The sequence below is a fragment of the Mycetomoellerius zeteki genome, unplaced genomic scaffold (genome assembly GCF_001594055.1).
Source record: "Mycetomoellerius zeteki isolate Tzet28-1 unplaced genomic scaffold, Tzet1.0 scaffold35, whole genome shotgun sequence".
Lineage (NCBI taxonomy): Eukaryota > Metazoa > Arthropoda > Insecta > Hymenoptera > Formicidae > Mycetomoellerius > Mycetomoellerius zeteki.
This window is the reverse complement of record NW_017257338.1, coordinates 2,810,174-2,832,002: the sequence shown is the minus strand read 5'-3', so window position 1 is coordinate 2,832,002 and position 21,829 is coordinate 2,810,174. Positions and strand designations below refer to the sequence as shown.

The 21,829-nt window shown below is 39.6% G+C and overlaps 2 protein-coding genes across 2 annotated transcripts in view; one reads left to right on the top strand and one right to left on the bottom strand.

Annotated features, from left to right (window-relative positions):
• Nucleotides 1-21,829, bottom strand: part of hiw (MYC binding protein highwire) — a 182,175-nt gene that overhangs the window by 158,876 nt on the left and 1,470 nt on the right.
• LOC108725548 (uncharacterized) lies at nucleotides 3,410-20,068 on the top strand. Its single transcript, XM_018452628.1, has 3 exons — nucleotides 3,410-3,500; nucleotides 9,721-10,486; nucleotides 17,600-20,068. The coding sequence occupies exons 2-3, from the start codon at nucleotides 10,274-10,276 to the stop codon at nucleotides 18,959-18,961; spliced, it is 1,575 nt and encodes a 524-aa protein (XP_018308130.1). The 5' UTR covers nucleotides 3,410-3,500; nucleotides 9,721-10,273; the 3' UTR covers nucleotides 18,962-20,068.

The window sequence follows — 21,829 nt, the reverse complement described above, 5'->3', positions numbered from 1 at the left end:
GAAAAATTATATCGGCTTGGCAAAAACGGTTCTCTAGAAATACAAATACACAAATGAGTTTTTAATGATATATACGTGATAAAACACGTACCACTACTGATTACGAGGCATTGTCGTTTTAATACTAGTTGTAAGTATAAACATAATCAGTTCTAAAACTTTGAATAATCAGTTCTCAATTATTACGAACTTCATACTGAAAATAATAAACTCATAAACATTGACTTTCGAAAGTTCAACAGAAAAAGAGATGTTTACTAATTTACTAAGAAATCAGAAAAGTAGATAATACACCATAAAGAAAGTTTGTGTTATAGAGTTACATTTCACGTAGAAATAATTACCGGTATCAGTATAATAGTAGACTCATCAAATTTACCGTTCCAAGTAAGTCAGACCTGTATATGCCAGCAATTAATCACCAATTTAAATCAAATAAAAAATTGGTGATGTAATCGCGTAGTAGTAGTAATAGTAGTAGTACAGTAAATATGTCATACAAAACGACAGACTGATAATCAATCGAGATTACGACGAGTGATATCAATTTAGAATACTTAGTGCCTTCCGTTTGAGCGTGTATTTCCGTCTGGCTGATCGCTCTTACACAGGGTTGAGCTACTTTTTCAACGTCATATCGAAATTGGAAAATCTATCGGGAGTAGCCACGATTGCGATTAATCTTCAACGGCAGTCAGATCGCAAGCTTCTCGATATTTTACTCGTGCGAAATGACGTTTGACTGCATCGAGAGCAACGTCGGCGGGGACGGGAAATGACGCTGCGACAAATCGATCATCGAAATACGTATCCTTATCGGGCCCTCGCCAGGGTCTCCGCGAACTTGAAGGTGAAAAGTTGACCCGCATGATCCTTCGCGTGAGATTTCGGGCCGAGGTTTCAACGCAACATTATGTCGCGACATGCTTCGCGGCACGGAGACGAAACTGGGTACAAGTGTAATGTAAGACCGCGTGCACATCGGCGAGCGATAAGCGATGACTTGCGAGCGATGAATGGGGAGGTGAGTAAGCACGCTAGCTATTAAATAAAATTCACAAACACATGTTATTCAATGAAATTGTATATATCGCCGGTATAAACGGTAGTGTTGAGTGAAACCAGAGTTCATAGCAGGATCGATCGTATTATTGGATAGATAATTGTTAATTACAGAATTTCTATTACCGGCAAACATGTTATCTCGAAACAAAATCTATATTTTTAGGAATCGTGTTAATATTTCTCTCAATTATATTCCAAAAAAAAATCTTTAAATTACAAATCTTATCATTTTTGTCATCGCGTTAGTTGAGATACTCGTATCCGAATTATATTTTGTAAATAAATTTTCACATTCGCTTTAAAATTCGAAACTCATCGTTTATCGTTTACCAATGTGCACGATGTTTAATGGTGTGTTTAATGGTGTGCGAGAAACATAATACGACGGAGAAAAATAGGAAAATGGTAAATCTAAATATTAAAATAAACATGCACGACAGTAACCGCATTTATCATGAAATATTTTTGCGCTACAGAATAAAACGATCGCACTCGGAACAGTATTCTCGCGACATAAAAATCGATCATAAAAAAGCATCGTTACCGAGTTACGAAACGTTGTACAATTACGGAAATGAATGGTGCATCGTATGCTCTCTGTCAGTATTTTCTTCCGTAAATCCCACGAGATTTTCGAAGCGGATCAATGTAGGACGGAAATCCAATGTCCCGAAAATCCATGGCTGTCAAAATATCGTGATGCAACGGGAGTAGTAACATTTGTTGAAGGCCGTCGTACGGATTTTAGAATGTCGCGATGTCATCTGTGACATCTTGTCAGAAAAGTAAATGGCGAAATCAATTTTCGAAATAAGAGGAAAGAAACGTTTCACAATCTCGTTATGATTTCCATTGTCGAAGCTTTGTACCCCAATTTGTATGACAATCCGCAATCGTTTTCTCGATACACGAAATAATAGAGAAACTATCGGAATCTATAGGTTAATTAGCAATAGAATCGGAATTTCAAATCCACAATATTGTTAAAAATTCATCCGCTAATCGCATTGCTTTTGGGTTGCATGAATCTTTAAATATTATTAAAGATTTACGAAATACAAGAGGAAATGGACATCAAAATACGAAAGAGCAGTACGCTTTTATCAGAGGCAATTTATCATGGGTTGTCAACTCGGATAACTCAACGCAGTTATTAGCTTCTCAAACTTCGTTTCCGACTTCATTTAAATATCTCGCCTTTCCGATTTCAGATAGTAACGACAAATATAAAAAGTGCAAGCTGTTAATATATTATAGAACATACTTATATACAAAATACGAACAAATAATCGAAGAATAAAAAACTTTCGAGACATAAAAATACGAACTTCTTGTTAAATAAAAAAAAATATTTATCCATAATGAGAGAAATCTCGATAACAATACGGCTAAAATATTACGTTTTCTTGCCACAAAGACGGGTACTAAAAATAAATTCTCGGCTATTACCAAAGAAAGATAATATCGTAGCAACCAAAGCACCGAGACTTAACAGTCTCATATCAGTCGTGTTTTATCAGTTGTGACTGATAAGGATTTGCGACCGTAAAAAGGAGAAAGAATTGAAAAGAGTCGTACGAGAGATACCTAATAAGAAAAGAAAAAAAATTAATGCAAGTAAAACAATGTTTACAATTTTTTAAATTAATTAATACATTATTTTGGTGACAACTGCAATGGAAATGATAATAAATATTATTGCTCAGAGATATTCACAAAAAATAATTGGTACACGTTAAAGAAGCATGACTATTAAGAATATAAATTTGCCGCTCTCATTTTTCACAGAAAAAAGAAGTAGACTCAGTGTAAGAAGTAAGAAGTATATAATAAGCAAAATAATATCCGAAGAAACATGAAAGAAAGAAAAAAGAAAATATTAGTCTGATAGAAAATATGAGAAGTTAATAATGGCGAAACTTTTCAATGGACGAATGAATACATAAATCTTTAAAAGAAAATATCTATGAGACGTGCAAACAGAATACAAGATAATTATGTTGTTTTTTAATATCGATACAGAATTTATTTATATATAAGAAGAGATTGTATTAATTCGGAGATTGAATATACTTGTGAAAAAGCTTTAGGATTTTCTGTAAAAAGCGAGAACAGGAGCACGAGATGCGCCGCAACGGAGCAGAGGACGTACTGAGTGCTGGTCGAGGGAGGGAAGTTTACCGAGCTCGGTGGGGATGCGTTTTACTCTGGAGGGAAGAGATGGGCGGCGTAGGAGAAGGGAAGCAAGAGAGAGAGAGAGAGAGGATACTCGTGTCGCGCGATAACCGTCGCCGAGGTGCAAACCAGCCGCGAATTCGAAAGGCGACCAGTCGCTGTTCGCGCGCCGACGACGACGCGTCGCGAGGTTCGCTCGTATACGCGGGATTAACTTAAGAGCCGCGCTCGTTCCTGCTTCAGTCGCGTTACATCTCGTTGTAAGTGTTCTCTCATCCGTAAGGGACCGGATGGTCGACTTAACGGAGGAGTGTTCTGGTGTCGATGTGAGCGTAGTGCTCGCGCGAGTGAAGAAAACATAATTTTAATTCTACATAACTATGATATGAGAAAGGAGTTTAAAAATACATGATCATCCAGCGATACCAATTAATATTACGCGTCGAATGAGCAAAGGATTTTTTTTTTCTTTAACGCTGCAAAAGGGAATGAGGATGTTTCTTAAAAATACAGAGAAATTTATATTTTTCCCCTCGACGTACCTCATACGAAAGACTCGTCAACGTGGCACGCGAATGTATTCTTTCGCGGCGCAATCGTTGCATAACACGACAGCGTCACGCGGCAGCTGCATCACGCGTCGGAATAAATGGAGCCTTACTGCCGAGATCGCATAAAATAACGCGCTTGGCCTGTCGGTCGTAAAATAAAGCGCGGGTCGACCGCGGCATTGAACCGTAAAGTCGATCGACCGTCCACGACGCGACGCGACGCGACGGCCACCAACGTCGTCGCGCGACGAGACGAGAAATTCCGCCTAGCCGTCGCGACGCGGCGACGGCTGAGTTTATTCCGTACGATCGCACGCTCGAGAGAGGCTCGCTCGAATGGATCATCGCGAGACTGTAATACTTGATTTCCCACGTGGCATGGTGCGGGCGCGCTATCTCCTATAACGCGCCAACTACAGGGTCGATTAATTGCTCGTTTCTCACAACTCTCTAATCCTGCCCTGTCCTCCCCTCGAGGAAAGAATCGCCACCGTCACTATCCAGAAGACTTAATTGTCGCGTCACACGAATAAGGTCGATTTGTCCTACAGGCACGTCAAACGTGCCGATTGCCTGAATTTTCAGAGCATCGATATGTACGTGAAATATATTTACGGACTTTGCAGAGAGCGAGTTCGTAAATATTTCTCTTTCTCTTTTCCTTCTGAAGGAAAGATTTTCCATTAACTTCCTACACGTCAAACTCGTCGTGCGACAAGTAAAATATTGACTCGATCGTGAGAAACGCGCGTTACGAACATTTCTCTTGACGATCGTAACGAATTTTGAACATTCGATGTTTGAGGCAAATCTCCTAAACTGCACCGTGAAACTCCGGAAAGAAGAAATTTATACTCGTGCCTCTCTCTGAAGGTTCGTGATGTAACAATGTTGGAGTATCCTCGGCTGGGCTTTACCCTTCTCGCCTACTGTTATCTTGAAATTGAAAACAATGCCGCGAGACTAAACATTCTGCCTGGCATTGCTCTCTACGTTGCATGCATAACGTTACTTCAGTTACGAGGAGCAGGACCGCAGCGGTGCAAATTATGTACCTGGATTAAATTAAGAGACCTCGAGATACATTGCATCCCCAACGGAAAACTTTAACCACTAAGAACCACTTGCCTATATCGTGATTAAAAGATATCATGCGATTAAAGAAAAAAAAAGATATTACTCATAGACATGCAATTGATTAAAAGCTCGTCGACTTCTAGCGATAACCGTGTTTACATCATTTACTAATCGAAAAAAAAAAAGAAACGATATCTTCGATAATTTTACGACTGTCACTTTTCTCGGATATGCGATATAAAATAAAAATAGGAAATTACATAATTTAAATTATTCGCTCAATAATTTTCCTTTGACGCATAGAATTCTGAAATATCAATTTTTATAACCAACGCGAAATCGGTACGATCGTTCGTCAAACAAAAATTTATCTTCCAGATCGGCAAGCATAGAATCTTCATTACGCGACGAATTATTCGGGGGAAAAGGACGGAGAAAGATGAAGATGAAGAAAAATGTGTCGTTTAGAAAAGAAACGATCGAGCGTGTTCTCCGTAATGTAGGTTATCTTCAACTCCGTACCGATATCAGTCGTGCCGTATGTCGCATTAAAAACGTGATATCGATAACGAACAAAACCAATATTTTTCATTCGCATTCGAAAGCACCGCCATTCGTTATCGTAACAAACATGGAAATGAGCAAGTGCGCGCGAGAGACATGGTAGACGCGTCTCTGTACAAGTTCTATTCAAACAGAATCATCGGACCGTTACAGCACACCGTATCGCTTGACACACGTGATTTTATTTTTCACGCGCAAAACCGACAGTTCGATCCTGCCGTGGTCGGCTCGTCATTGGGAATGTTTGGCTAACACGAGGCGCGGGATCCTCAACTGCATTCGAAAATAGCGATGCAGTGAGCCGCATTAGTAAATAACTTAACTGAAAAAAAATCATCGGATAATTCATATTTATTCCTAGAGATGAAACTGTCTCCAAACCTAACTAATAAATATCATTGATAATTCATATTTATATCGCGAAACTATTTTCAAACTATTTGAAATTATTGACAAAACGTTCATTAAGCCAGAAAAATTCTAACATATAATAATCTTAATTTTAAAAAATTGGCAATATTATGTTTGCAATTTTTCGAAAGAATACAATTATTACGAGCGAATGAATCAGTGAAGAAATGAAATGTGCAATCATTTGGCATTTTCCAATATACTATTCTATTTCCGATTACGGATAAAAAAAATCGCGCTAAACGGGCTCGTCACTCGCTGGAATGAAAGTGCAATGAAGTGGGTCGGCGATCTCGGGGTTTCGATAAAACTTCAAAATGCAGTCGCGTTCCACAGCGAAATTGCGACTAAAACGCGGCCACGCCAAACGATCGAGATACACTCGAACTCTGGTTGAATTAGCTAAATACGACACCGGGGGAGGGGAGAGTTTATCAATAATCAATGTACATAGCCCATCGCTATGTATTCCTCCTACCTCTCTTATAATATCGCATTAATTCGTCAACGTCATGTGCCTCTAATGATGGCCGACTTTATTCAAATCGCATCGTTTTAATATGTAAATAATCGAAACGGGTCACGACCAGCTTAATGAGACTCGATGAAACTATTTCCTCGTTATGACACAAACATTCCACTCTTGAATAGTATATAAACTTTTCAACTATTTAACAAATTCGTTGTTTAACGAACCGTGTCATGTATATAAAATTGTACAATTTATAATATAAACATATTCTGAAGGAAGAAAGAGAGAGAAAGATAGAAAGACAAAGACAAAAAAATTAAAAATACACAAAATTACAATATTTTATATTAAAAGGAAATTAAGTATTCTCTTCTCAACATTTATCTATGTATATATCGAGAATGCAGGGATGAAACGGTATCCTTGCTGGTCAAATCGTCGCCGGATTAACCCTTGTCTTGCGATCAAGCGAATTGTAATGCTGAAATCCCAACTTAATCCCTGAATACGAAAAAATTATTCCCCTCCAGGATCTTCCTGAGCTACTGTAAGGGGTGAATCCCCGACGTTCTCCTCCACTATTTCTCCCTCCGATCTGGCCTCGTTTATCGTTATCACCGTCTGCGAATGCTTTCCCGGGAGGGTGCGGACAATTCTTACAAGTCGCGGCGATAAAGCGGATGGGAAGATAGAACGTTGCCGAAGGAATAAAAGCGAATGTCTTGAAACGGGGGTTGAATGGTGGACTGCTTGCAAAAGATTATCATCTTCTCTCTCTCTTTCTCTCTCTCTCTCTCCTTCCTCAAATTGCATGCAACCGTGAGAAATCACATACGATATTCCAGTGGAGTCGCGCCCAACCGAATGGGGCGCGAGAAGTTGACGATGCCATATGTATATATATGTAGTTGCCAGCGAATCGATGTGGTATTACGAACGAGAGAAAGAGTCACGTAATCGGAAACGATTTACTCCTACACATATCTCACCCCGTACCTTACTTATCGTGTCGCGTGTCGAAGAGGCAAGAGAGACCGACGGGATGGCGCTATCTGTTTCATTCGACCGTGTGTTTCTGAAATAACAAATATGCGGGCTTTTCCGATTGTCCGATCTCGAATTTCAGACTCGAATATATATGAACATCCATTAGCGAGGCGGTAAATCAGACAAGTCGAAACGTTTAATCGTTGTACCGCACGGAGTGGGATCCATTCTATCGTCAGTTGAAATAATTTGTGGTTTACGTCTTCGTCTCCGTTCGCCCGGAGTGTATCAATTTCGTTATCGAACTCTCATTTCGGCGTTTTCTATTTTTTTCAGCGTGTGTATTCTTTAGTCCTGTTTCTCCGTCCTGCTTCGCTTGTTCGTTATAGCTGCCGCAAAACCGACGCCCAGTGTGTTTCGTTACCGGTCAATTAATCGTGCACGAACGATCGTGCACCTGCTTTTTATCTCTCCTCTCCCCCCCTCTCTCTCTCTTTGTGTCTCTTTTTCGATCATTACGCCGAGAAACAATAAATATTCATTAATTGAAAATGATCTACGGATCGATGTAACGATGTACAGAGTTTTCTCATGCGATATTATTATCTCTGTTATTGAAAGTGAACTATAACGAGGATGAGTAATGAAGCGAGAATTAATCTCACAAACGTGGCAAAACTAAAAAGATTAATGTAATATTCTTATAAATATTCTTATAAAGCATGTAAGCATTTACTTTACAAATACATTAGTAAATTTAATATTTATTATTCTTTAATATATGATTTGATTTGAGATATATTATATTCATAAATTAATAAGAATATATAATTGATGCAAAAATCAAGAGCTTGAAACTTCTGATTTGTAATTTTTGCGAAGCTTCATATTAAGATAAATTTTTTGCAATAGTTATCCTAATTAATGCAATGAGCAATTAGCTTAGTAAAAGCACCGCGTTAATAGAGAGGTATCTCTTCGTTCCTATTGAATGTAGAGTGAGAAGTCGAAAGGCAGAAAATCGGACCGGAAGAAATTTCGAAGAACTCGATCATAAAGGGAAATTCTTTTCGAATCCTTTGAGTGAGACCGTTTTTCATTCACAATGCTCTTTTCATGTTTATCGATTTTGGTCGCTTCCACTTCACGCCGTTTCATTTTTTTATTATTGTTGGAATAGACCAAACTTTATTTCACCGAGAAATTAAAATATCAAAGATACATTTCATTGACTATATATGGCATTCGATGGCAATAGTCACCTATGTATGAATATAGGTACTTCCATATTTTCAGATTATATTTAACTCTTCAAGATAAAATAAGGTCACGTTTATTATTATTGCAATGTAATACATTGACTGTCTACAACATTCGATGGGAAATGTTACCTATGTTACAAATATAAAGTACTTCTATATTTTCAGATTATATTTAACTCTTCGAGACGAAGTAATGTTGCATTTTTATCATCATCCCAATGGAATAATCAAATCAAACAGAAATTAATGATTAATAATAAACTTGATATTCAATGAGACACTTTAACTCGCTATACCGGGTTGTACTTCAATAGTTCAATGTATTAAAATACGTTTTTAGTTTTTTGAAATTAGCATAAATTGTTTTCGTGTTTTTTTCAACAGTTATCTTTCACAAATATTCTTTATTATATTCCAACACATTTCAAAAAATTATATCAGCTTTAAATTGTTTATTACTCGCCATTTCTCTTTAAACTTTATTTCTTTTAATTTACTAAATTTAATATTGAAGGGCCGACGAATAAGATAATTTTTCGTTGCAAAACTATCATAAATAACATCGAAAATCACGTTTGCAGAACGCTAACGCGAAAAGTTTACGGTAACGGCAGTCGACATATTTGCACGATAAACAGAACCACGCCATGTCGAGCGAGAGTACTATGATAACGTAGGAATGTAGGCACGATTAGTCACGCAACGGTATACAGTGGGCGAGTATTCGAGTGGCAGATCACGGATTATCATCATCAGATATTGCGACGCTGTCGTTTTGATGCAGCGGTATCGTATGGCACTTTTCAACAGTTCGTCCATTCCTGTATGATCGAGTATGATAACGCAACGTACTATCACTTTGAAAGGGGAAACGAAAACGTTACCGTTCGATATTGTCTATCTTCTCGAAAAAAATCTGAACTAATTTCCACAATAAAACATTCAAGACAAATTGAATAGTAAATAAATCTTCGCAAAAAAAAAACGGTTAAATGTACAGAAAAACTTCCTCTGCGAAAATTTAAGTTGTCGATCAAGTTTACGTTAATTAATCTATTCGAAAAATTTGACGAAAGAAATAAAATGTAATATTAGAGCGGGAGAGAATATACGGGAATGAAAAGTGCAAAGTTTTCTAATTTCTCTATCCTTACAGAGACGGACTATCGTTTCCAGAGGAATAAAATCGAAGAGACGAAGAACTCTGGTGATAAGACGCAATGTTCGCGGACGTTGCACACTGTCACCGACAAAATTGGATCGCGGCAACGTCCCAACGAGGAAGCGAAGCATCGAGACGAATATCGTAGTAGAAGATTCTCCGAGTCGGTGATTCGAATGAGCTTCAAAGATGCTTACACTGGATCGTCATCGAAAGGCATGAATTTATCGGAAGATGGGACGCAGATTATAATTAAATCACATAATGTTGCGTGACATGTGCCATGTGCTATGACTAAGTCAAGATAGTTTCTCGTAGTGCAAACGGGATTAATCGCGTATACGATCCAATCAGTATTTAATCGTACGCGTTAAGCTAAGGCGAAAATTGAAAGCGTCGGATTTCGACAGCACAGATTTAAAGCACAGACATGTCGGGGCGACCTAACGGTCGGCTCGACGTGGAATTGCCTGACGCCGGCTTGGTATAAAACAGCCGATAATAAAGAAGAAGTGGCGTGAGGAAGAAGAGGGAATCCTTTGAGCGCATGGCAGAAGGAGAGAAAGGAGGGGAAGAAGGAGCGTGCGAGAGGAGCAAAATGGGAGCAACGAGATATGTGTTAGGCAGCGCGATCTTGGGACTCTTTTGGAGCAGCTTACTCAAGGGCGTCCTGACCAACTCCACCAGCAGGTGCGATTATCCGCCCTGCTCCTGCGACCACTACGGCAGATTAACCTGCGACTGCAAGGAGGAGGGAGAGGTAGGTTCGACACACAAAGCGTATCTCCGATAAGTATTCGCGCGAGAATCGATTTTCGATTGAATCTCAGCTTGATACCGCGTGAAAGTCGACGAAAAGATAGCGAACGAAAAAAATACCATTCTTCTTATCAGAAACGTAGATCAAGGCACGTATCTTTCGACTACGAGACAAGGAGAGAAGTATATTTTCTCTTTTCGTATTCCAGCTCATCGTATTTTAACTGGAACCTGATTCTGTTCAACACGAACAAAAAGCATGTAACTCGAACCCTTCTTCGTATAATGAATACTCGCACTCGTTTTGAATAAATTACGGTAGAATAATACACAGCGGATAAATCCTTTAAAAAAATTACCATCTATTAAATATATACTTATTATATTTTAATTATAATTATTTGCCTTTCCATTTTATTCACTGCTCTCGTATTTTTACATGTATCTCTTTCATACGGAAAGAAAAATTCTCTCTCCATCTTTTTCTTTCCGATAACATTAATAATTTTCTGCAAAATATTTCTGCCATTTGAATACACAATTTTATAGGTATTTATTTTCTAGTAGAGCTGTTCGAACCTTAGGTTGAATTCTAGGATTAACTCGGTTCTTTCCATTCTAATAGTTCGACATCCAATTGCATGAGAGTTGTCTCGATCTCTGTCTCCGATCTTTCCTTATCCTTTCCACTTCAAACGATTAAAACGATCTGGCGAACGACGATAGAATTCTCGCGCGCGCGCTCTCTCTCTTTTTCTCTCTCAACAACTTGTTTCGTGCGGAAACCGCGGGTCTATCGCTATCGCACGAAAAATCTCAGACAATGCGACACGGGGTTCTGTCTGCCCGTCCTTTGTTCCGCAAGGGACGTTATTCCATTTGCGAATTACCCCGACGGGGAGATAAAGGGGCGGGACCGCGGGTAGCTTCATGCGATGGCGAAATCGTAAAACCCGATCTTTCCTGCGGCCAAGAGAGAAGAATAGAAAAAAATACACGAGAAAATGTTTCCTCGAGATCTCAGTGATGTCTTCGGTGTTGCGGTATCGCTCGAGGCGATAACAGGGATCGAAAAGTAATAATCAGGTCCCGAGATCCATTTTGCTCCCGTTGTCGTCATAAACTGATCGAAAAAGACAACACTGTTGATCAGAAAGACAAAGAGAGAGAAAATAGAAAACTGATCAGCCAGAGAACGAGCCTAATCCCCCGGCTATGCGAGGGATTCTCGTAACTTGTGAGGGTGCTAACCGCAACGGAGGGATGGAAACCCCCATAAATTACAGCGTGTTTACGCAAATCGGTAGGGTCTCGCATAGGCGAGAAGGGCAAGCAGGTAGATACGTACATACACGTACGTAGCAAGATAGATCCGCCGCGATCCTTCTTCACCCTCTCGTAAATGTTTCGCTTTTATCCCCCGGCGGCCACGCACCCTGTTCGTTCGAGCGGGAAAAAAAATAATGGGCGATCCCTCGGCGATCTATGATCACGCGAGCTGTTCGTTCCTTCTACGGCCCGCGTTTCCGACGCTTCCGGCTATCTGCGATATTAAAGGAGCACCGACGCGATCAAGAAGGAGCGTCTATGTGCAGCTACGCGCTGGAGGCACGAATGATTCATAATCGCAACGCGATATCGCGATAAACGAGCCAGTCGGACTTGAGAACAGTGTGTTCCTCGAGCACCAACGAGAACTTTCTTCGTGACGCGCTGAAACCGGAAGTTATCCGGAAGTCGGTATTCGTTAAATCGAATCGAATATGCGAGCGGTGGGGAAGTAAAGCGGAGAAATAAGGTAACGCGAGTACTATCGCTTTTTCTACCGCCGGAATTTATTGAATAAATTTGAAAACTCTCTCTCGCCAGTGATGAGAGTTTGAAATTCGACTTCGCAAAAGTTTCTTTCCCCGCGTTTCTATCCGTGATCGTTGCCCTTTCCGACTTCTGTCTTCTATCTTCATGATAGAGAAACGAGCAATGGTACAAGGTAGTGAAATAATACGATAAGAAAATAATGAATGCAATTCTGCGGTGGGGATGACCGCGTGAAATATATATCTATGCATATATATATCGTGCTTAACGATTACACGACAAGATAAAACAATCAACCCTGTGTTACTACAATTAAAGTCTCTCGCGTTATTTGATTTAAAACTTCAAGATTTTATCAATTCACACGCGGGAATAATTCCGGTATCGCAGTACCGGTACACAAATGAGTCTCGTATTCGTCGTACGGAGAGAGAGAAAAAGAGAGGAGAGAGAGAGAGAGAGAGAGAGAGAGAAAGAGACAGAACGAGGGCGGAGTAGAACACGGAAATTTAATCGCAGCCGCGTTGCAGGCAAATATTTCGCGATGCAACGACGTTGTTTTACTGTGCACCGTACTCCGGACGAAGAAGATAATGTTAACGCGCGTCCTCGCTAGCGTCTCTTGCTGTCATTATTGTTCCACGATAAAGCGTTCTTTGTGTCCGCTCGAGTGCACGAGAAGCATGTATGCTGCCGGCGATTTAACAATACCATAAAATTCGCGTTCGCATGATGAAATGACCGATGGAAGATGAGCTCGACCGAGCAAGCGAACGAGCTTTACGTCGCGAGAAACGATCTATCGAAATATACATAAATATATGCATTACGTTCTGATACGCTAGTAATTAAACGACCTTGCACTCATGCACGGATATGAGCAAAAAGTGAATCGCGCGTGGACTTTATCCGTCGAGTGGAAGATATAATAACGCGGATTACGAGAAAGAAGTAGCTCGCTAATGATAAGGAATATAAATTACTCAAAACGGGATTGAATTTCTGCTGCGCGGCTAATTGGTCGAAAACGTGCTTCCCATTCATCATCGATGATACATCACGCGTATAAAGTGAACTCATAATTACATTGCCACGGGAAGCACGAAGAAAATGTGAAGAAAAATTCTAACGCGAACAAATAGTTTGATATTATTATACTTGATATTTTAATACAATCTAAACTTAAAATTTAAATTCCTTTTCAAATGTTCGTTGTTTCCTAAAATGTATAATTATGATGATAAATCAGTCAAATGAATAATAATGTAAAAGTATTTGTAAAAAAAACAATTCGCATAAAGAGTACTATCTTACATGAGATACCGAGTTTAAATTTATGGTTAACGGTAATTAATTTGCGTGCTTTCCGAAAATATTTTCATAATGAATATGACCCAAAAAGATTTTACGAAAGATACGTTTAAAGTAAACACAGAAATCAGCAATCCAGACAGTGAAAAATAGAGACGTATCTTAGAATGCCACGTTTGTGATTAATGATCATGATTAATTCATGTGAAAGCTACTTTCGTAAAAATAGTTTGAATTAAAAATGATAATAAAAGGAGTCCGATTTACAAGTAATCGAAAACGCTTTAAACTGCTTTTAACAACGGAGGACTACCGATGAATCCTCTGGGTACGAAGTCCTTGGTCGCACGTTGAATAATTGACGGAGAGCATAAATAATTGAAGGTGCCTTTTAGCGAACGCGACCTTAAAACTTACTCACTCTACCGTGACAAGAGAGACGACGGAATAAGACACGAAACGATGAAAAAAAGAGCGTCTCGGTCGGGGGTGTAAAAGTAATGGCCGTAAATACTGTCGGAAACGTAAGGGTGCCATTTCCAAGGAAAAGATGCGCGCGGTTATGAAAATACTTGGAAAATGGAAAGGCAATGGCAAAGCGTAGTCGGAGGCCAATGTGCCGTACTCTTCTTGAGAAAATTGGAACGGATAAAAATGCACATTAAATAAGTAGCAACAATCAGTTTCAGCAGCAATATCGCGTTTATTCCGCAGTATAATAAGCTAATAATAATAATGAACACAATTGTGATAGAGAATTAATGAAACTCTGCATACAAAAGTACTTCGTTAAGTATCTGTTAATGAGAAATCGAACTGCCGCTCTCGCGTAAACTGCCGATTAAAATAAAAATGATCATCGCGTAATAGCAGCAGATTGTCATAATTATGTAATATGCGCGGAATAATTGGTCAAAATTAATCGCATCAATAATTTTCTCCGCACTAGAAGCTATTAAGTGCAATATGTAGGAATACACGAAAAGTTCAGACAACGCAAGGACTTTCGCAAACGAATTTGATGTGGCAAAATTGTTGCGTGTAAATTCTGCATAAATTGTTGCGTGTAATTCTTCATGAAACATAAAAGAGCTTTCGGTACCATTTCTGTCGCTTTTCGTTCGTCGTTTCGTTTCCGGTTTTAGTCGAGGATTCCCTCTGTCCTTTTCTTCCTCACGCGGCAGGATCCGACAATCGAGTGTCTCTCCAATGAGCTTAATCCGACCCATTAAACAAATCTCATTTTCATCCCACAAAGTGTCTGCCTATTCGCCTATGCAGTGAGCCCTCGAACGTTCTGCCGTTCGATTAGAGACGTAAAAGGTACTTTCGATTACGGCCATAATCGACATTAGATCGCTCGCAATTTCTCGCGGATTATCCCTCGATGAAATCGCACGCTCCGTCGCCCAGATTTCCTCGCGAATTTGTAGTCGGGATAACGTCACACGGCGAACATGCAAAAAACTGGAAAACTAGTTCGAGGCGAACTAACGCGCGCGCTCGAGTTTAATTCCCTCTGGGAATCATTCCTCTAGTAATCGACAAGCCCATGCTCAGCGCGAGAAAAAGGAGACAGGGTCAGGAACGTGACGCGTGAAAATGTCTGGAGAGTACGGAAGACGGAAAGTCTACCATAGAGAGATTGCTCAAGCGTAACTAAAGCAGAAAATATGAACGGAATAAAGATGCGCGTTTGCTCGAAAGTCGAAAGAAAGCGCCATCGCCCTGCGTGGTTCTTCCTGGTTCCCGCAGAGCTTATCTCCTCATGTTTTTCACGAAATGTGCAAAATTCTCATGAAAGAAAATTCCGATGTCCTTTGGGATCCAGTAGAGTTACGACAATGATTCGACCTGCGGTGACCTATCCACCCATTTGTGAATTTTATGTTTGTCGAACATGTCGAACGCGTTGGATAGATAAGCCGTCACGATAGAAGAGCCAATTACATTTTCCAATGCAATCGTCTCGGGCAGGTCAACATCGAATTTTCCGGAGATGATCATAACTTCTAAAAGGATCTAAAGCTAACAATTTTTCCGCATGATGTGTAATTTGAAAAAGTCAACAAATACTTCTGAGCAGGATTTTTCGTAGAAAGAGAACTGAAGCTTGAATTTCAGTACTCTCCGTATATATCTCCTGTTCCGTAAATTCCTTCAGACAAGATACGAGCGATAAAGATAAATTTAGGTCGGAATAAGAAAGTACAATACGATGGTTGATAATCTCTGCTCGGTGCCGTGCTTCCAAAAGTAGCCTTGGACAATGAGACAGGAACAAAAGGAGAAGTTTGAACAGAGGCAGGATGGAACGAATGGAGCACAAGATATTAATGCGTAAGAATGACGGGGCTAAAAAAAAAATATAGCATAAAAAGCCCTTTTCTCTCATCGGCCTATGTCGCCTCATCGCACACTTTTATAGTTTCTATTCTCTATTTTCACCATTCAACGAATACGCTGCTTCACGTTTTCGTACTACAATCCTATGGATCGTTCCTACAGTTTTATCTTCATCTTTATTTATAAAAAAGTAATTCGCTAATAAAAATTTGTTTTAATATGACACGATTCGATACATTTATATGCACTGTAATTAACATGATTCTCTCTTCCTCTCAGAGTACAAGATTTAAACAGAATCGATTAGGCAGAACAGTGAGATAATTAATGAGCGCAACATACGTGGCCTCGAGCGACGAACGCGAGATACCTATCTCGCGTGACTCCTTTGTAGAAATCAAAGCCGTAGAGAATCGCGATGCACATTTCACGATCGACTGTTCGATACACTGGAACGTTATCGGGCGACATTCCGACGTCACGACGAAAACTGCAACCAGCGAAAATAAATGAGGCAACGAATACATCTCGCCAGCAACATTCCAATAACGTGGCTCGATACGAGGCTACATATCGATGCGCGCTGCAAGCCTCGCGAAATTATCCATGTCGCTTTTCCTTCGATTCCATCTGCCGCGCAGATGTACAGAACGGTCTCTGTTCAATATATCGAACGTGCATCGTTTACGTGCACGACACGTGACGAGTTCGAGCGAAACGGATAATCCCGCGCAGTCATCTAATTCGTATGCAAGGGCAAACACGTATTAGCACGCGCCAGAGTGGAAAATCTAACAGAACCGATAGCTCGATGTAAATTCGCGCGAACAGTCGATAAGAGAAAAAAGCTCGCTAAAAGAAGAGTACGTGACTTTCGTTTAGATCAATGATCTTCGCGACGTATCTTTTGATGGGACAAAACGGAACCGATTACCGCATCACGAAATTAAGCTTCCTTCGTGATTATGATAACGACACTATTCGCGGCAATTAGCGAGACCGGGCATGCACGTCGCGAATAATTAGAATAGTTAGACCTACTTGCAATTATAGCTATTCGATCCCTATTAGAGACCTCCCTCCCGATATACTGCGCTGTACCAGATTACACTCGAATGTTATACTGAGAAAAAATTGTTCACTTGTCTAAATTAATTGGTTTGTTTGATTAAATTAATTTATTTCTTTCGTTGGAGAATGTATGTATTTGTAAAATCAAATATAGGTATGTTTGACTTAAATTCGTACATTCTTCATCGAAAGAAATAAGGACGAACTAAATTAATTTAGTCAAATAAACAAGTCTTTTTCTCACAATCAGTGTACTATAATCTTTCTTCTTAATAATAGCTAAAATTAGTCTTTCGGAGAAAGAAAGAGAATGCTATTATCTCGACTGTCTCTTGGTTTCAAAAATATTTTTTTATTTCCTTAAATAATAAAAAATAATCTACGATAAAAAATATAACAATCTACAATAATAGTCGATACAGTTCCGCTTTAATGTTCGTAGAATAAATTTAGTTATTTTACAGTTACGATTTTTTTATATACATAACTAAATTAAATAAAGATATAAATATAGATAGTTAAACACTGTCGAAATAAGTTCCTAACAAAAGATTATTTCAATTCGCAGGAATTAATCCTAACCACAGAGGGGGACAGACGGCTGAGTCCACACACCAGCAGGATAGTAGTGAGCAACTGTTCATCCGTGATGCTTGCGAATTCAAGTCTGGTCTCGATGACTGGACTACGATCGGTGGACCTAGTGAACGTGGCGAATCTGACTCTAGTCAGACAGAGCTTCGAACTATCGCCGCACAGCACGCGTACGCGAATCTCTGTGCGGAACAGCAGCATCGACGTAATGCCGAGCTTCGTCTTTCGCGGCGACGTCGAGGCGATCACGTTCGAGAACGTGCGGATCGGTCAGCTGAGTGCCTTCTCGTTCGCCAATTTGATTCACACGGAAAACCTACGGCTGGAGAACTGTCGCGTTGAGACGACGGAGGCGCAAGCCTTTAAAAAGTTCGAGGTCGGCTATCTACACGTGATAGGTGGTACGTTCGGCGATCAGATGCCGAGTCGCACTATGAACGATATCGAAGTCTATCACAAATTCATGTTGGACGGTGTGAGAATGGGCGTTGTGAGGAGCAACGCCTTCATAGTGAAGAGTCCGCGCACGGTTGCGATACAGAACTGCATAGTCGACAACCTGGAGAGCGAGGCTTTCGACGTGACGGCGCAGGGCGCCGTTATCATTAAGAACAACACCTTCGGTAGCATCAGCGTGGGTGCGTTTCTAGGTATTCGCGCGGATCGCGAGACTAGATCGCCGCCGTCAGCGTCGTTGACGCACGACCTCATCTTCAAGAACAACAGCGTAAGCAACTTCGAAGAGGGTTCGCTGATGTTCGATCGCACGAGTTTCCGACCAGAGCTTGACAATCTCATCATCTCGCTACCATGTGACTGCCAGATGTTACCCGTGTGGAAGAACTATGTGCTCAACTACACGAACGTCTACTCGCGGTTCTACGCGAGAGAAAATTTGTTTGTGCCGCCCCAATCGCAACCCCAGGAGCCCATCAACGAGACCCCGGAAACTTTCCTATGTTTGGACGGCGGAATAGACGGTACGCCGATCAGCTTCGTCGATTACGAGGCACGTCACTGCTCGCTCGGTGGCTCCATGCTCGTCTTCATCCTAATCATCGTGGGTGCTATTCTCGTCCTGATAATATGCGTGTGTTTGATCGTCTGGTGCTGTCGGAGGCGCCGACAAAACAACAGAAAAAAGTGGATCAGTGTGCCGACCAATGCACCTGATGTGGTGTCGAAGAAGAACGGCGTGATCGGCAGAGAGGCCGCAACGTCCGGCACGCCGGTCGACAGCAGGATAACGATGGTTGTACCAGACGGCAGATTATACCGAGAGACCGAGTTTCATGTGATCGTCGAGAAGGCAGAGCCGCTTACGACCGAGTTGTAACGAGACGCCCCAGGCGGCTCGACGAGGAGGCCCACGATCGTCGCTCCCGTTGAAGAGGAACTCGAGTGGGCGGAAACGTCGAGCCGCTTTAGAGTGTACAAGCTGTGAAAGCTACAAGAGACGTCGCGCAATTGACGCTAGTGAAGAACAATAACCGTAAAAACTTAGATCCGACGTGCTCACAGAATGTGAGAAAAGTCCTCCCAGTGGAGAAAGGAAAATTCCTCGCATCTTAATCGTGCGCGTAATATAGACTGCGTAAACTATTGCCGCTTAAGGTAATGAAAACGCATAATGTACGCAGCCCCAAATCTTGTCCCGTTTTTAATTTATGTAACTGATTGTCTCTTCTAGTACAACACAGTTCGCGTAAGCTTCCATTCACATATCATGCGATGGCCGATTATTCAAACCGCGCGTTCTTCTCATTCCTCGGACTGTCTTTTACTTCGAAGGTCATGGAAATTAAAAAGTTTTTTTAGAATGAATCGCGAATTCGGATAATCGGTCGCCGCTGCTAGTTAAGTTTATCATTAAACTTTCAAAAAAGAGAAAAAAGAGGGCCAGTATCATAGAAGATGAAATGAGACCCTCGTCGAAGCGATGCGATTTAGGAAGCAAAAGAGAGAGTGAGAGAGCATAACTCGTGTAGAAAAAACTAAATTTGCTGTCTTGTGTAAGATACGCGATTGGGCCGACCTTTCGCATTGCTTTAAGTTCATCGATCGATAGCGCGGTTATCGACGAAACATTAGTGAGCGTTTCGAGCGAAAAATAGGTACGGAAGGACCAAAAAATGAGATAATCACTCGCTCGGATAGCTGTGCCATTCCTGGAGTGACACAATACATAATTCGTGTCCACTTCATAAAAATTTTGATCTCTCGAACACAAGGAAAACAGTGAATGAATGAAGATGATGACACTTCGCTAAACTTTCATATCAAAATCGTTCCAAACTATCGTTTTATATAGAAAATTGATAGCAATGTAACTGATTAAAGAGCGAAAATAAAGCAGCAAGATTAATTTACTAAGAGGCAAAAAAACACCCTACATCTCTCATGTCAGTGGCGAATTTATAAGTTAATAGCATTTATCATTTTATAAATTATGACAAGTGTTTTCAGTTTCTCTTTCAATTTTGAAGTTTATTATTTCGTGATAAATAATAATTTCATTAATTAAAACAAGGTTATTCTTTTTAAAATACGTTTTTTAACATACGTGTCTTTCTATTAATTTTATTAAATATAAAAATTTATGTATCTTTTTTCATCAATTTTTGTTAAAAGAATTCCTTGGATAAAAACGTTAGTTTCAACCCTTAAAAATGTAAATCCGCCACTGCTTCATACACGCTTTCGAAAAAAGTGAAATCCGTCAGACCGTAAAAGACAGTAAATTAATTTTTAGATGTATCGTACTGCAAATTCGTCACATTATTTTGTTAATATCTGTGCATTTATTTAAATGCAAAGGTTTTCTATGAATCTCTCTTTGCAATATAAAGAAAAACTGTTGTTACTGTTATTATAATTTATATTTAATCTTAAGTCACGGTAATCAAAACGTTACGATTGTTTCACGGAATTTGCTGTGTATTAATATAACGTTGGAAAAAAAAATTCAGCGAAAAACAGATGATCTTGTAAAACCAAAACTGTACATCCCACCATATAGCAATATTCTTCGACGCGTTTGAGCTATGCGTGTAATGAAAGCATTTTAAAGGACTTGATTATGAGCGAACGTATTCCTAGATCATAACTGAATGAAAATAAATAAACATTTTCCTGTCCCTTTCCTCTTTAATTAAAAGGAGGCATATATCGCGATATTGATCTAATATTTTGATAATCATAAAAAAGGCATTCCGCCAATTACAAAAGAAGAAATAAAATAAAGCTTGTCAGAAACTGTAATATATTGTACGGTTAAAATTGATTTATTGAACAGAAGGCCCAAGCACTTGAAGCACTTGAAGGCGGAGGTAAGCAACGCTTCGTCTCGAGCGCATGAAAGAAGATAGTTTAGCCTCGGAAAACTTTTTGTGCCTCTTACGCTCGATAACTCGATCTCTGCCAAGGTAGGTTTTATTAGCATACCGCTAATAATATTGAAAGATCAGAGATCTATTACGCAGCAACGTATGCAAACTATATGCGCAGGTATGTATGCGTGTATACGTGTGTAATTATATCGTTGTGATCAACAAAATCAGTTTATAATGTCATATATAATTATAATTATCGTGAGACTGTGATATAACGACAGCCGACTGTGTAATTTGTTTCGCATTGAACGACCGAAGATACAATAAAGACGATATCAATAATATATTTGCTAATCGTATTAAGATTGTTTTCCAAGAAGATCACGTGTTAATATTCCTTCATTTAATAGGTATGTATGCCGTTTGTTACGGGAAAAAATTTATTTATTTATAATATTCGTGTTTTAAAGATAATTGCAAATAAAAGCAATCGTGTAATTAACGATAAAATATAATAGGTCTTCAACGACTAAATGTAATAGGTCACATAAGATTCTAATTAACCAGAAAATATCTATAAATATTTCATGTTTACGTTTTACTAAAATGCACGATTCGTTATATGCCACCGTGATAATCGATTACATATCACCGTGACGTTGGATAATAGACGTCATATTTATACGGATTTTTTGTCCTATTTACCACGGTATTGTTTCAGACAACTTACAATAGCTGGACGAATGAATAAAACACCGTTTCACTACAATCTTTCCACGATAAAAAAAAGAAACTGTATGCATCAGATATATCGATTGTAAGTAAGACATGAAATTTTCTACATGTAGAAAATATAATAGATGTATAATAAT